The 16,054-nt window shown below is 31.2% G+C and overlaps 2 protein-coding genes across 2 annotated transcripts in view; one reads left to right on the top strand and one right to left on the bottom strand.

Moving 5' to 3' along the window:
• Nucleotides 1–16,054, bottom strand: part of LOC119085718 (DNA-binding protein D-ETS-3) — an 86,943-nt gene that overhangs the window by 63,726 nt on the left and 7,163 nt on the right. The window lies entirely within an intron of this gene.
• On the top strand, nt 14,484–15,802 carry LOC119085949. Its single transcript, XM_037196505.1, has 2 exons — nt 14,484–14,591; nt 15,033–15,802. Exons 1-2 carry the CDS (start codon nt 14,547–14,549, stop codon nt 15,735–15,737), a joined length of 750 nt encoding a protein of 249 aa, XP_037052400.1. The 5' UTR covers nt 14,484–14,546; the 3' UTR covers nt 15,738–15,802.

Genomic DNA, 16,054 nt, shown 5'->3' with positions numbered 1-16,054 from the left:
GTGTAACTTTGTTCCTGGACCACAATACTGATAACCTGGTAAATGTAGTTCAATCGGTAACTTGTTGATTAAACTGTTTACAATTCCTCGCCCTTTTATTAATCGTTTACGACTGAGCTTTGTTTTTGTGTTACCTCTCATTTTAAAATAACTTTTTTGATTGAACTAACCAGTATTTAATGTGATTGTTATATACACAAAGATTTTAGTTATCAAAATGGAATTCGTTAAACAACATAACCGCTTGGCTATTTCAAATATAGATAGTGCTGTCGTACATAAAAAAGTAAAACAGAAACATAGCCCTTTACTACCTAATGACATACGATGTTTAATAATTGGACCATCAAATTCTGGTAAAACCAACTGTATGCTAACTCTACTACTTAACTCAAATGGCTTGAAATTTGCAAACATTTACATCTACTCAAAATCTTTATATCAACCTAAATATATGTATCTGAAAAAAATCATATCCACAATTCCTGAAATCAATTTGTATATGTACGCAAACAATTGTGATGTGATACAAATCGAACAGGCAAAACCGAATTCCGTGTTCATTTTCGATGATGTAGCTTGTGAAAAACAAGATAATATTCGTTCATACTTTTGTTTGGGGCGGCATAAGAGCATTGACAGTTTTTATCTGTGTCAAACGTACACTCGAATTCCAAAACATTTGATTCGAGACAATGCAAATATGTTGTGTGTTTTCCAGCAAGATGACATGAATTTGAGACACATTTACAATGACCACATTAACAATGATTTAACATTTCAACAATTCCACGAAGCATGTAAAAAATGTTGGCTGGAAAAATATGGTTTTATGGTTATTGTGAAAGACAGTCCTATGGAAAGCGGTCGCTACCGTAAAGGATTTGATACTTTTATTTTATTTTCTAAAAAAAGAAATGAATATCGATAAGTTCGGTCGTTTTAACATTCGCAATCGTAATAACAAAAATACAATTACCAGTGGAGGCAAAGATGATAATTACACATTTCTTGAAATTGTTAGTTTAAAGGAAGCGATAATCTTATTGAAAAGTGAATTGCTTACATTAAAAAACAGGTTCGATAAAAGTGGTATTGAAAATATGGTACGGAAATCGAGTGACTCGAGTGCTAGTAATGAAAACGACATAGAAAAAAAAATGCCTGACACTAGACGACCAGCATCACCCGTTTTGGTTACCGTATTAAAAATTTAAAAGAAAATTAATGTAAACATACACAAACACACACACACACACACACACACACATACATTTACATATAAAAACCTATAAATTGAAAAAAATAAGATGAATTTTTAGCAGATTATTTTGCATAGTCAAACTGGGCTGGAGAACGAAAAAGAAATCTGTATATTTTTTTTTCTACCAAACATTAAACCATTTCGTCCAGTTTCCAAGCTATCCGCTTTTTTTTATCCGTCTGTTCGGACGGCGCCCGTTAACAGATCAGCTTTAGGCAGACCAGCTTTAAGCAGACCAGCTTTAAGCAGACCAGCTTTAAGCAGACCAGCTTTAAGCAGATCAGCTTTTAACATTAGCTAGAAGTAGATCAATTTGAAATTTACTTGAGAAAAAGAATATTAAAAGAAAATATGGGGAATGGACAGTCAAAAGGTGTTAGTGGTACTAACAGTAACGTGCAGTATGAAAAATTAGGGTCATCATCTACATCAGAGCAACCAAAATCTAAATCTTATAATTATGGTAACAGTACTTTCTATGTACGTTCTTGTAGTAAATCTAATGATGAAGGTGTAAGAGAAGGTTGTTCAAATAATCGTCGATACTCAAATACAACGTCAAAAAAGTAATATATAAAAATATATTATAAGGAGCTGTTTTATTACTACTTTAATTAGATCACCTACACACATAGTCAGCAATGGATGAAAAAGGTAAAATTGAAGAGCTAATAAAAACATCAAATGTGGTTAGAGAGAAATTTCGATATTTAAAAAATTTAAAAATGGAAACTGAACAACAAATTGAAAATACTTTTAAACCTGTAACAAAACAGCTTAAAGAAATTGCCCGTAATACTTCGTCGTTGTCATCATCAGTGAAAAATAAAAGTTTAAAAACGGAGTTTAAAAAAGAGAATAATGAAAAACAAAATGATGGTAATGAAGATGATGATGATGATGATGAAGAAGAATATTATGAATACGAGAATGAAGAAGAACAAAATAGTAACCATGATAATGATAACAATAATACACTGTCGTATAATTTTTTGAATTTGTTACATAACAAAAACATAACTATTGATTTTACATATGGTGTTTACTTTAATAATCAAAGTAAAACATATAAAATTGGTTCACTGAATTTTGAACCCAATGGAAACAATTTTTATATTAATGGGAAAAACTATGTCGGAACACTTGGTCTTTTTGAATTATTATTTCTAAAAAATCCTACTTCGCACACAGAGAATGATTTGAAAGTGTATGGTGACATTATAATTACGGGTAATGTTCACAGACGTAATTATAATGCTAAGCAACAGATAAAAGGAACAAATACACATAAATATAGATTTATTATTAAGCCAATAATTGAAAAACATGAGGATAATATAAAAAACCACACTGGTTCAGGCTTACCGACTACAAGGCCGGTGATGACTATGAAGGATTTACCAAAAGATAGCATTGATTACATCTATTGGGATGATCCGAATGAAATAGTAGAACGACTAAGACTTCTTATATCATCAACAGCTGCTGGTCATAACGCTCATAATAATGAAATTATATCAATCATTGATGAATTAAGAGAAGCTAACATAATTATATAATAAACATAAATGAAAAAAAAATATTTTCCGTTTTATTTTTACACAATCCACACACATACACACACGTAGTACACACAATCTGTGTATTTTATCCAATATGATTAATAAAAGTAATATCGCAAAAAGACGGCTCATCAATGAACTACATAAATCTGTTCGAAAAAATTTCAAGCGACGTAAAGTTGACATAAGAGGAATTGATGAAACTTGGCAGGCTGATTTGATTGACATGAGTAGCTATGCAAAACAAAACAGAGGTTTTCATTTCATATTAACTGTAATTGATAACTTTTCAAAATATGCATGGGCTATTCCATTAAAAAATAAAAATGCAAACAGTGTTGCTGATGCAATGAAAAAAATATTAAATATGAGATATGATAAGAAAAAAAATCAAGTGAGATCTGCAAAAAATTTGCAAACTGACGATGGAAATGAATTTTTTAATTCAACATTCAAAGCATTGATGAAAAAATATAAAATTAATCACTACTCCGTCTATACCCACATTAAATGTTCCATTTGTGAAAGGTGGAATAGAACTATTAAAACATGGTTATGGAAAGAATTCAGTATGAATGGCAACTATCGTTGGATTGATATAATTGATGAGCTATGCGATTTTTACAATAAAAGAATTCATCGTACAATTAAAATGAGACCTATTGATGTTAACAAGACGAACGAAAAAAAAATACTTCAAGAAGTGTATAATAATGTTGATGATGATGATGATTTGCTGTCAAAGTCACACGATAAAAAGTTTCGTGTTGGTGATCACGTTCGAATTAGTAAATATAAGCATATCTTCGAGAAAGGGTTTACTGCGTCCTGGAGTACAGAGATTTTCACGATCATGAAAGCACAAAAAACTAATCCGATGACATATCTTCTGCAAGATGCACAAAATAATCCAATTAAAGGTGGTTTTTACAGACACGAACTACAAAAGGCAAAGGATCCAAATTTGTGTCTAGTTGAAAAAGTATTGCAGAAACGGGGGAATAAATCCTATGTTAAGTGGCTCGGAATGGACCAGAAATCATGGGTTAATAATAAAGATATAATGTAATTGTAACAAAAAATTTATTTAAAGAAAAATGTTGAAACATTCAATATTTGTCGATTTTTTTTTTGGAATTTTGTAATGACCCCATGCTAATGTGTATACATCGTTTCCATTAATAAAACGTTTGTCATCATTTGCACTTAAAGCTATTTTCGTTATCTTTTGCGTAAAAATTGTATGCTTGATTGATCTGAAAACAAACATAGATTTCAATAATATTTTATTTGAATCCAAACAATTTTTATAGTCAAAATATCTGAGAGTATTCGCAACATTTTTTTTAATTCCTTTAGCCTTGCTGGTTTCCTTACCATTATCTAAAACATTACTATACAATTTGGCTTTCAAACCAACAAAACATTTCATTAATTTGCCATTGTTCTCGTCTTTCATCAAACCGATTACTTTTTTATTAACTAGAGGTAAACCAAACTGATTATTTACGTCATAGTCAGATGTATCAAATTTATCTAGATTTTCTTTCATATCTTTATAAACATCTTCAGTTTTGATATCATAATTTAAACTATCTGTATCGGTGTAACACAATGTAGCCTGTCTTGGGGTGGGATATTTTTTTAAAATGTAATTGTAATGGAAATCATACATTAACCATTTTGACATCTCTAAAACAACCATACCAATATACATAGGAACATTGTAAAATATATGGGTTTTATTTAGTTGAATTGAAACGAAATCTTCATCGAAAATAGTTATGCTATGAAAATTGGGTTTAGCAATTAATTTTTCAGCAGTATTTCTAGTTTTTTTATTTTGACTTTCCCACTGAGTAATCAGTTTCACAATTGTTCTTTTGTCTATATTTTCCATAGATTTTCCAAAAAAAGAATTGTTCATTAATTTGAAAAAATCTTTTTCAAAATCATTTGTAGAAAGTGTTCTCATTCTCGTATTTAGATCTATATACTCTTTTAACCAAGTAGATTGTTTAAAAGATAAAATTCTGTGTATTTTTTTCAATACTAAACCGTGTTCTAAAGCTTGTAGTAGATTTCTATAATGTATAATGTATTTAGTTTTGTTGTGAAGACTGGCAATCAATTTAGGATTTTTACTATTTGGTGGTACAAAATTTTCCACACAAAATGGTAGGTCATTATGTAAGTCATGTAAATTTTCTGGATATTCCAAATCAACTTCAAGAATGAAACCAATATCTGGATTCGAAGAAATTTGGTTGATATCAAAAGAATTTACAGAAACCCATTGAAAACCGCCATATGGAATAGGTTGTGACATTGCCCAACCATATAAATTATTTGCATCATAATACATTAAATAGTTAGTTTCACGTGTTGGATCATAGTCTTTAAGATATTTATTATTTGCTTCAGCAAATCTATTCGAACATTGTGAAAGACCACCTCGAATACCTTTTCGTATAAAGTGTATCATATTAATATCGGTTAAAAGTTCTAACTTTATATTTGTTAGCTTTTTACAAGCATCAAAAGTTAGTGACGGTGCTGTGTAATACCAACAGCAGTCTAACTTGTATGTATTAAAACAAATGTCTCGAAATTTTTCAAATATATCAGCTAATAGTAGAACATCTATCATTAAATATAAATCTGAATATTCCCCTAAATTTTGTATTTCAAAATGATCCCACATTTTTTTTGCATGACTATAATCTTCAATTGAAACGGTTTCACCTCTAATTTTACTGAAAAATGCTTCTCTTGGTGGAAGCTTCGTTTCTTTAAATTTTTTAAAAGAATCTACATATTCATAAGGGAAAATACCTTTTCTAACAGCATACTGTATATCTTCTTGTTCAACAAAAACCTTATTAATTTCAACAAAATCTGATGGTTTTAAATTTTTTGCCAATTTTTCTAAACTAGATGACATAAATTTAAATGAATCCACAAATCGTAATTTTATATTTACTTTAGGTTCATCGCACACTTTTACTGATTGTGAAAAAGAAACATAGTTTTCCTTATTTTGTGCAATTACATCAACAGGACCGTCACCATTTTTTGACAATTCTTTTAAAAACAAGTGAGAGTCATAATTGCTAAGATTATGAAAAAAAACCGGAATAAACTTTGGTACCCTAAATTTAAGATTACATTTGTTATGTGCATACCCACGTGCTTGTCCTGTGATGTGATCATGATCTAAAACTATAACACTTTCATTATCAAATACTTCTTCACAAATGTGACAAGAATTACTTTTTTTAAACTCAATGTCTTCTTGAACAGTTGGTTTTTTTACAGGTATCACATTACGATATAATTGATAGATATTTTTAACTTCTGCACGCAATGTCTCAACGAAAACTTTTACACAATCTTTACCTCTGTGCATAATTGTCTTATTAAAATTTGGATTTGATCTGCATACTATTCTAAATGCAAAGCTACATGGTACATGTTTATGAATATTTATTGTTGAAGATGTTGCTGTGAAGAAACTGTTACGGTCTGGTTTCAGAATCGCTTCGAAATCAGCATAAATTACAAATGGTATTATCATCTTCTTTTGATGGTTCTCAAATTTCAATATCGACTTATCTGAAAAATAAAAATAAAATGTAATATTTAATTTTTTTTATTTGGAAAGAAAATATACCTCCATATGGCAAAATAACTTTCACTTTTCCGCATTCCTCCTTCTGATGTTCAATTAGGAAGTCTTTATTTTGAAAATATTGTAGACATCCATCACAGATGTATTTTCGACGTGTATTTAAACTTAATTGTCTTCCAACAAGACGTGACAATTCTTTTATCCAACAGAAATGTGATTTTTTATTATCCTCTAAATACAACAGGTTTACATGAGTAAATCGTCTTTCTTTCGTATGATGTAGTGGACCCATAATTTTATCTTTTTTTGCATTTAAACCGAAAACGTTTACACTTATATTGTTTTGCTTTTCAAATTTATCAATGTCTGTAAATTTTATTGGAAAATCAATACCACTGAAATCTAAAAGACTTCTAAAGTTTGGGTATGATGATAATAAATCACTATTAGCTCTTGCTGGCCGTAGTGCAGAAATTATTGCATGTCTAAAGCACTCGTTATCATAATTTTTCACATTAACAACAGCTTTTTTGTTTTTTATGCACTCTGGAAGTTTAATATATGATGAACCTCTTAGAGGATTATACTTATTTACATTAACTTCTAAATACAATATTTCTATCAAATGCCAACCACTTTCACGTTCATTGAAATCTTCGGATTTCGTTTTAATTACGTCCGACCAATTTTTATATATCTCATTCAATTTTGAAGATAATGTAATGATATCATTTTTTGTATTAAATGACTTAGTATCATACTTTAGTGTTTCATTTTTTTCCAACATGAAACCACAGAAAAGTTCTACGTTAACTTTAAGACTTGAATGGATTTGTAAATTTTCATTAATTAACATAAATACCGATGGAATTATGTCATTGAGAAAATTTTGAATTGAAAGTTCGTCACTTTTCACATTGTTAACTCTATATGTACTAATTCGTGACTTGAACGAAGTTTTCACAGTTTCAATATTTTTATCTCTGTAAAGAGCACAACATTTGTTTTTATGTTCGTTCGATTTTTTATGTCCATGCATTAATTGTTTATGTATATCTATGTTACACGTTGTACATTTAATCATTTCATTATTTTCCGGCACTCTTTTGCATTTAATTGCTTCTGAGTCATTTTCAATTCTTCGTTTTGCTGCTCGTGTTAATGTATTTGATGCATTATGTTTTAAATTAAAGTGTTTCTTTAATGAAGGACTACTTGCAAAATTTTTGGAGCACACACTACATGTAAACGAATTCATGTTTCACAGATTAGTGTCAATGAACTGGACTCAAATAAAAATCTTCATTCGAACTATTTCACTTTTATTCATTGAAACATAAATTTGTGTGTGTGTGTGTCACAATACATTAAGTGACATGTACATAATCATAAATTATTTTATTTTTTCTAAAAAAAAATGTTTATGTAAACAGATTTTGCTGAAGAGACTTTGAATCGAATAAAAATTAATTACCTAAATGATCTATTTAATTGGTTTTTGTTGTATATATGAGAAAAAATGTATTTTGTGTTTGTGTGTTTTAAAAGTGTTAAAACATCAATTATTATTTCATCTAAAGAAATGTATTCTGTGTTTACATATAAATAAAGAAATATCAACCTTAACTCATCATTAAAGTTACATTTCGTCATAGAACAAGAAGTGAAAATTCTTTAAAAAAAAATGAATTGTAACGTTGCTTTATTGGACTATCCACCCGAAATAATTTATGGGATATTAAAGTACTTACCACCAAACGAATTAGTTAAATTTGGTCTTTTATCAAAAGATTGTGTTGAATTCGCCAGGTACACGCTAAGGTAACCACTATACTATAATACCTATATACTTGTGATTTTATTAAGTTGTGAATTTCTCAGTACGAGAACAGTGAAACGGTATCAAGATCTGCAAAATGGATGGCTTGCACCTAGATTCACTCATTTACCGTGTGATATGTGCAATCGGGCATTAAACTTTAATTTGGAAAACAATCTATTAATTACCTGGCAAGAATACTATATATGTCATTCCGAATGCTATGTTAGACGTGAATATAAAAATGAAAGTGTTGTTGAATTTTTCAAATAAAGAAAAATCATTTCGAATTTCTTATTATGTAAACTATTATAATTATGATAATAAATGAGTTTTTACTTAAACAATGGGTTTTAAAAGTTCAATTTTTCTAGGAAAAGACTTGTGAGACGACTTAAACTTACAAAAAGAGGTTGGTATGTACCTCAATTAGTTCATTTGGAGTGTGGTAGATGTGGACAACTGATAAACTTCAATTTGAACAACAACCTCTTAGTTACAAGTCTACGAGCAAGACACAGTTACTATATATGTCATAAAGAATGTTACTTATACTGTTCGATTACAGAAAGTGTTGTTGAATTTTTCAAATAAAAAAAAACCTTTCAATTCATTCTCACTTAACTAAATTTTTTACACTTTACTAGACTCGTTGAATCTTCTAGTTTAGTGTCGTTCTCTCCTAATAAAGAATGTTATGTTAAAGATGATTGATTTTATGAAACTGTCATTGAATTTTTTTAAATCGAAAATGCCTCAAATAATTTGAATAAAAACTTTATTAGCACGTAAATTATTGATTGTTTTTTTTATTTATTTCTCTTAAAAAATCAAATAAACATACAAACATTTCAATCATCTATATTCAGATTCTGTAAAGAATCTGAAAAGGTAACTGTTAGGTTTCTTAAATAATCAAACTCGTTTGTAGTTTTCAACCCTTTGAGAAATCCTTTGATGAACTCTTCGCTTCCATGAATTAAATCCGATGCTGCAGCAGTGCTGTCAGAACACCCATCTTTGAGCAGTTTAGCATATTTAATTGCACACCATGAATACAATTTTATTTCCATTCTAACATATGGAGGTGAGCGTAGAGCTTCAACATGTCTTATTAAAATCACTTGTACCATCTTTTCTCAACAAAAACAAGTAACTTGTCACAAATATGAAAAGGTTTACACAATCTGACAAAATGGCTTAATAGGTTTGTAAATATATAGAAAAATAAGAGGGTGTGGCTTAAATGTTTGTTTGTATCTAATCCTATTTCAGAGATGGTGCTGATAGCCAAAGTTTGAGTAGGACAGACATACTAATTCATGCAGCGCCATCTCTGAACTATTTCCACGTTTTTTTACTTAAGTCATAAAGTTAACTTATATGCGATAATATTTCAGAGATGGCGCTGAAACTACTATCTAATAGTCAAACTTATTAAGCGCGTTCTATCACAGACGCGAACCTATAATTAAACGCCTGAAGTTAGACTTTTTTAAACGCATATAAAGTTTGAGCTTTTTATTAATCCAAAAAGCTTAGCTAGAACATAAAACGCCTGAAGTTAGACTTTTATTTAAAAGCATATAAAGTTAGAGCTTTCTTGATCCAAAAAGCTTAGCTAGAACAGACATATATTCCCTACTTCCCTTAGATGTTTGTATATGCATCTGTTGTGGACGGTTTATTTTCCACAGAATTTCGGTGAAGTGTCGTTTTGTATAGGTGAGGATTTACCGTAGAACGCATATGATCCCAAAGCGATAACCTACTCATGAATCTCGACTACTTCCACTTAACATTAAATAATGTAAGTGAAATAACGAGTTGAGATTAGCAGGACGAAAGAGTGTTTCTAGGTACTCTGGGGATAGGCTTGACTGGACAAATTTTCTTGCTTTCGTTATCGAAACTAGCGTAACTAAGACAAACGATCTGTCACTTTTTGTTTTCTAAAAATAGTACGTTTTCGAAGGTCATTGTAATTTTCAGACGATTAAATACATGCATATGCAGCACGAATGTGTTATTAATTGCACGGAGTGCAATTTTAAGCATTTGCTCTTTGCTTCCCATTTGTTGTTTTCTAAGACCACATTAAAAATACCAATCGGCTCACATGTGTTTACAATTCAAGTGCATGTTCCCTTCAATAGATCATTTTCATCAAGGTTCTGAAAGAACAGGTTAAGACACATCTGAGTTGATCACGAAGGCGGTGACACACAAATTTTGACAAATAGATGCTATTTATTGAACATACTCAATACAGATTGTTTGAAATGTCAACCTGATAAAAACTATTTTTTTTCTTCAAGTTGACATTTCAAACAATCTGTAATGAGTATGTTCAATAAATAGCATCTATTTGTCAAAATTTGTGTGTCAGCCGCCCTCGTGGATGTCTTAACCTGTTCTTTCAGAACCTTGATTTTCATGACCTTGTAAACGTCAGACACGATCCGACGAAGATGCGGGAATTTACAAAAAAAGAGAATTAAATAAATTTCTCTGGTGACTTTACGATTTCCTTTTTAAAGAAGCGAAGTGGAAATCGACGAAAAAGTTCAATTCAAAAACGTTTGTGAATCGGTTTTAAGTCAATAATTTGCAAAAATGTCAACAAAATTCATAAAAATGCAATTAACATTGCAATGATTGTAATTTTATCGTAGCCTAAATTCAATTCCAATTTTAGATTTCATTTTGTATACTTCTTTGCGAAGATTATAAAATTAATAAAAATTTGAGTTAAATAAAGAATTTAAAACGTGTGACAACAATGACTAAGATAGTTCATATAATCAGAAATATTATAGCTGACAGCCTAAAAATGTTTTACTTTGAGTTACGTACACATATTCGCACCATAACATTAAATTTGAACACTGCCCTACACCGATCAAATTCTGAAATAAGTACATTATGTAGAACACACAATTTTAAACTGTGGCGCTCTTCGCATTTTGCAAAAATTAAAAACAAAACGAACGAACTTTCTTACAGTGCCAACATTGCAAACATAAAAATACAATAAGATTGCAATATGTGTAATGTTACTGTAATAAGATTTTCCCGGAACTATATTATTACAGTCACGCACCTTTGATTTCTAATGCCAAATTGAATTCCAAAATTATGCGACTTGTGTACTTTGATAGAGCTCGTGAAAGTTCACCAAAGTACACCAATGAACCCAAAAAAAGTTTCGTCCAGGTGTGTGCACTCTCTCACTGAACCCTGTAATCTTGCAATATTATTACGGAATTCGGAGGGTTCAGTGAGTGAACCTAAGGACTTGGACCAAATTTTTTTTGGGTTCAAAAACCTAGTTTCGTGAACTTTCATGAGCTCTTTCAAAGTACGCAAGTCAAAAAATTTAATATCGCTCCATAGCCTTAGAAATCGAATCCGCGTTTTTGTGATGCAATAATATTCGTTTGTTATCTTATTGCGTTACAAACGAATACTATTGCAACTTCTGTAATATTGTTACAGTTTGGTGTAATATTATTGCATGTTTGACATAATGTGCCGTTTATTTTCGGTTGTGGTTCTTTCATTATTTTTGGTTTTCAACAACTTTAATTGTATTGTTGGTTTTCTAATATTGTCCTTTTCTTGGTAATGGTGATTGTAAACTCAATTGAAAGAAGAAAATGCATATAATTTCTAAAATTTGGAGCGGTTCAAAAATTGGTTGCAGAATCTTTTGATATTACGTTTTTTCAGCGATTAATAAGGTTTGGCTAGATTTGTATTTATTTGTTCGTTATGACTATCACGTATTTTTGCGAAATTTTAATTTTTTGGAAGAATGGTATGAAGACGTCAAAGTCAATGGCTCAATAAGATTACATCACGGAACTGCAATCGGAAACATTGAGCAATTTTATTATTAATGTGTTCCATTACAACATGATTTGTCGCAACAGAAAGTAATTTTTTTGTAGTATCGTTAATATGACAGAGATAGTAATACAATACGAATGTTCAAGTCTCTTTATTTAAACCTAATCTTCTTTCAAATTCCCGCATCTTCCTGTCAGACATGTCGAAAAATATCGAATGAATTGAACGAACGATTTTCATATAAAAATCAGTAAATTGAACACAGTTAACGTCAATTGATTGAGGTTAAGGACTGCTTGACGAAAAATTAAGTGGGGTTACGTTGACAAGAACCGTATAATGAAAATGATCTATATGGTGACTATTCATTTTTAATATGATGAAAACAAACACTCGCTTTCGGCTCGAGATACAACCTTATTCCTTGTAGATAGCCAAATTTTCCCACAGATGCGTAATGTGTACTATTATGAGAAATAGGCAATGTAACCACATCCACCAACCTTTAGAGAACAGTTTTTTTTAAGAAAATATTTCAAAGATCAAAGAAATTTATTAATCAAAACCATTCTGTATTAACATAGCGTCAACGTGAGACATAGCTATCGAGATTCAACCTTTCTGTCTTATAACGAACTTAAGAAAATAATTTGGTTCATCTGGTGACTCGAGTTTTGTCCAGTTTACCTTTTTTTTAAACTCAAAAATGACATGAAACGTAAAACTTGGGAAAAAAATATTTTGCACAGGATAACTGTAATACGACATATTTTGCCATGACTTTTTATACTGATACTGATATCGTGCGGGGAAAAATTCATTCCTTTACGATTTATTGTGCGTGAAAGGAATTACATGAATTTATGCACTGTAGTGCGTTGCGCATATATATACATTTTGCGTGCGTAAATATTCATTCGATAAAAGTGTAAAATTGCTGCAGTACATAATAGTTATTTAAGACATCCAGTGCAAAGTACTTTATTAGTACTTTACATCGTGAGCCTAATAAAGTACTTTGCATCGTGATTCATACAACGTCTTATGCCATAGAGGCATCTAAACTTTGCAAATTTTGCATATTATGATGCTAAAGGCACATGTTTGCAAAATAGCTATTTTCCATGTCTATACGATTGATCAAATTTAATATGGTGAATGTGAAGTGTGTATATGTTTTCAAGTAAATTGATGTGTTTTGTCTATTTCGGTGCGCAAAACGTTGTTCGTACCTCGATAGGAAATGGATTTTTTCAGCACACGTCCTAATTTTCCTTCTGAGGAAAACTTAGACCTAGTGCTCAAAAAATCGGCTTGGTACGAAAAATACTATTGTACGCAGGAGCGACATTACGAGTTTTCTATACATTCTCATCTCTTCTCTTTCTCTATTCTACTGTCGCTTCGCTATTTCATGCCAATGCAATTTGAATTTGATTGATTTTTGATTAATTTTTCGATTTTAAGATTCCTTTGAATCGGCCGGAAACCAGACTTTGCATTAAATTTTAAGTTTTAGATTTTTATCATCCCACTTCAAGCATGAGTGGTACTCTAAATAGAGTACTGAAACTGGACAGTTACACTCTACGCTTTCATCAGTCATTTAACTCGGAATTGGTTGATCTAGCAACAGGTAAATTATTTTAAAAAAATATTATTTATCTTGATCGGAAAAATGAAAACTTGGTCACACAAAAGATATAAAAAAAACTTCTCAATATTTATTCAACGTGTTCCATGAGCTGTTTTTCTTTTTGTGAAATAAGAGGATAAATAATAAAACATAATGTAGAATCTACGCGTGTATCACGTGCCTCGATAAATTCTGTGGCCTTGTAAATGGAAATTTAGTCAGGTCGGACAAAAACATTTTTGTACATGAATGATTTTGTACAAAAAATTTCAGTTTTGTACAAACAAAAACCATTGATTTTTACGTCATTGATTGTATCTTTGCAACCTGAGGATATCCCGAGCCTCTTAGCCTTTTAGAATAAGTTAGTAACAACGGTTCTCCTAAACGACGTGGGTAATAAGCGATGAAGTCTCGACTCGATATGTCAACACTAGTTAAGAAAGTAAACAATCAAAAACGCTATTTTGTGCAGGGTTTCGCATAAGAAAATTTCTATCGCGCTGTATTTTGAATAAGCTCCACTTTTAGGCTGCAAGTCTTAGAACATTTCCGATTTTCATTCAATTACCTTAACTGAATTCGCGCTGTCGCGCAAAAAACGTTTCCAAAGTTTGCTTGTTTACCCTCAATCAATACTTATTTTTATATTCTATTTATTCTATTATTCTAAAGCTGAACAAATACATTGTCACATGTGACGCTCCTATTTAAGTCGAACAAATTGCGCAGCAACATATTGTTCTGAAGTGAGTTTCAACTAGTAACTTATCGCTTACAAAATGAAACCGGTAATTTTCACAGTTTTGTTGGTGCTCTGTTTCCAAGTGAGTTTTTTTTTTGTTGTTTCGATGATTACAAAGTATAGGGGGAAAGATTTTTTTTTTGTTAAGTGAAACTTTTGCGAAAGGGATGTCTAGAAAAAAAGCTACATCTGCCAAGAGTAACATAATGATGTGGTGACCCAAGAGTCGAAAATTTAACTTCTCTTGGGAGATGATTTTTTTTCTGGACCACTCCATTTCGCAAAAGTTTATAAAGCCCAATTCAGAGTCGTCCGTTTAGTTCATCCGTGTACTTTAAAGATGTATTTTAACAATAGAGCACGTGTTAGAAAAGGCGTTGCCTCACAATTTCGCTATTGTTAAAACACGTCAAGTACACGGATGAACATTTTTGTTTAAACGGATGAATTTATTTGAGACTGAAAGCACCTTAAATTAAAGAATCGTTCCCATTAGGCAACCCCTTCTAACTAATTATTTTAGCTTTGTAGAGCCAACTCTTGTTATAACTGCGAAGATGAACTTGCCAAGTTAACTGCGAATACCGAAACATTAGTCGCCAAATATAAGGCAGCATCACAAGATGCCCAGACGATCGCACAAGGAACTGTGCACAAACAATGTCCATTGTTATTTGCTGCGGAAATGAACTTGATGAAAGGAGAGTTTGCCAATAAAGAAGATGCTCTCTGTAAAGCGAGGACCTTCGTCGAAGAAAACAACGCTTTTACCAAAGTGTTTACTGATGAATTCAGTAAGAGTGAATGCGGCTGGAATACGTTACAAAATTTACTCAAGGATTTTTCGAAGAATAATAATTTAGTATGTCGCCGTTTCGTATTCGGAAAGGGATGTGAAGCTGCATTAAACTCACTCCGTTGTGCATTATCGACATTTATAACTCAAGCTCAATCTGCTGCCAAAAAAGCTCAGAGCAATATAAAGAAGTTGAATTGTGTCATTACAGATTTGAACAAGATAACGGAAAAGTTTACAAAAACAACTGATTTAACTGGCGGTAGTGGATGTGGTTGTAATGAAAATCCAACGGCGAAAATCGTCGCATTCGCAAGTGATTATAACGAAGCACATTGGGATGGTCATTACGTAATGATCGAACTTCAACGGGCTTGTGACACAGCGCTTAAATTAGGAAGTCTACTTTCCTCAAACTATTGTAATGTGTAATTTTTTTTAGCTGAAACTGTACATGATTCTGAGAAGAATAAAGAATGTTTTTGATTCACTGATGAGAAATTACTTTTATTTAGAACTGAGTACAGTACATGGTATGGCTTATTCAAACATCTCTTCTCTGATCTCTAAAACATGCCACCTGCTGACCGGACATTTGGAACTGACGTTGATTAGTCTCACTGACATTCCTTATGTTACGGTAGCACATACATTATTATACAGAGACAATCAAAATTACTTTTGAAAACTGGAAATTAGACTGTTACGAGCCCAAATGTGAGACTTGATACCTGTCACTTCGTTCGAAA

The sequence above is a fragment of the Bradysia coprophila genome, chromosome II, assembly GCF_014529535.1.
Source record: "Bradysia coprophila strain Holo2 chromosome II, BU_Bcop_v1, whole genome shotgun sequence".
Taxonomy (NCBI): domain Eukaryota; kingdom Metazoa; phylum Arthropoda; class Insecta; order Diptera; family Sciaridae; genus Bradysia; species Bradysia coprophila.
Note: the sequence above shows the minus strand (reverse complement) of the source record. Positions and strands in the feature narration are given on the sequence as shown.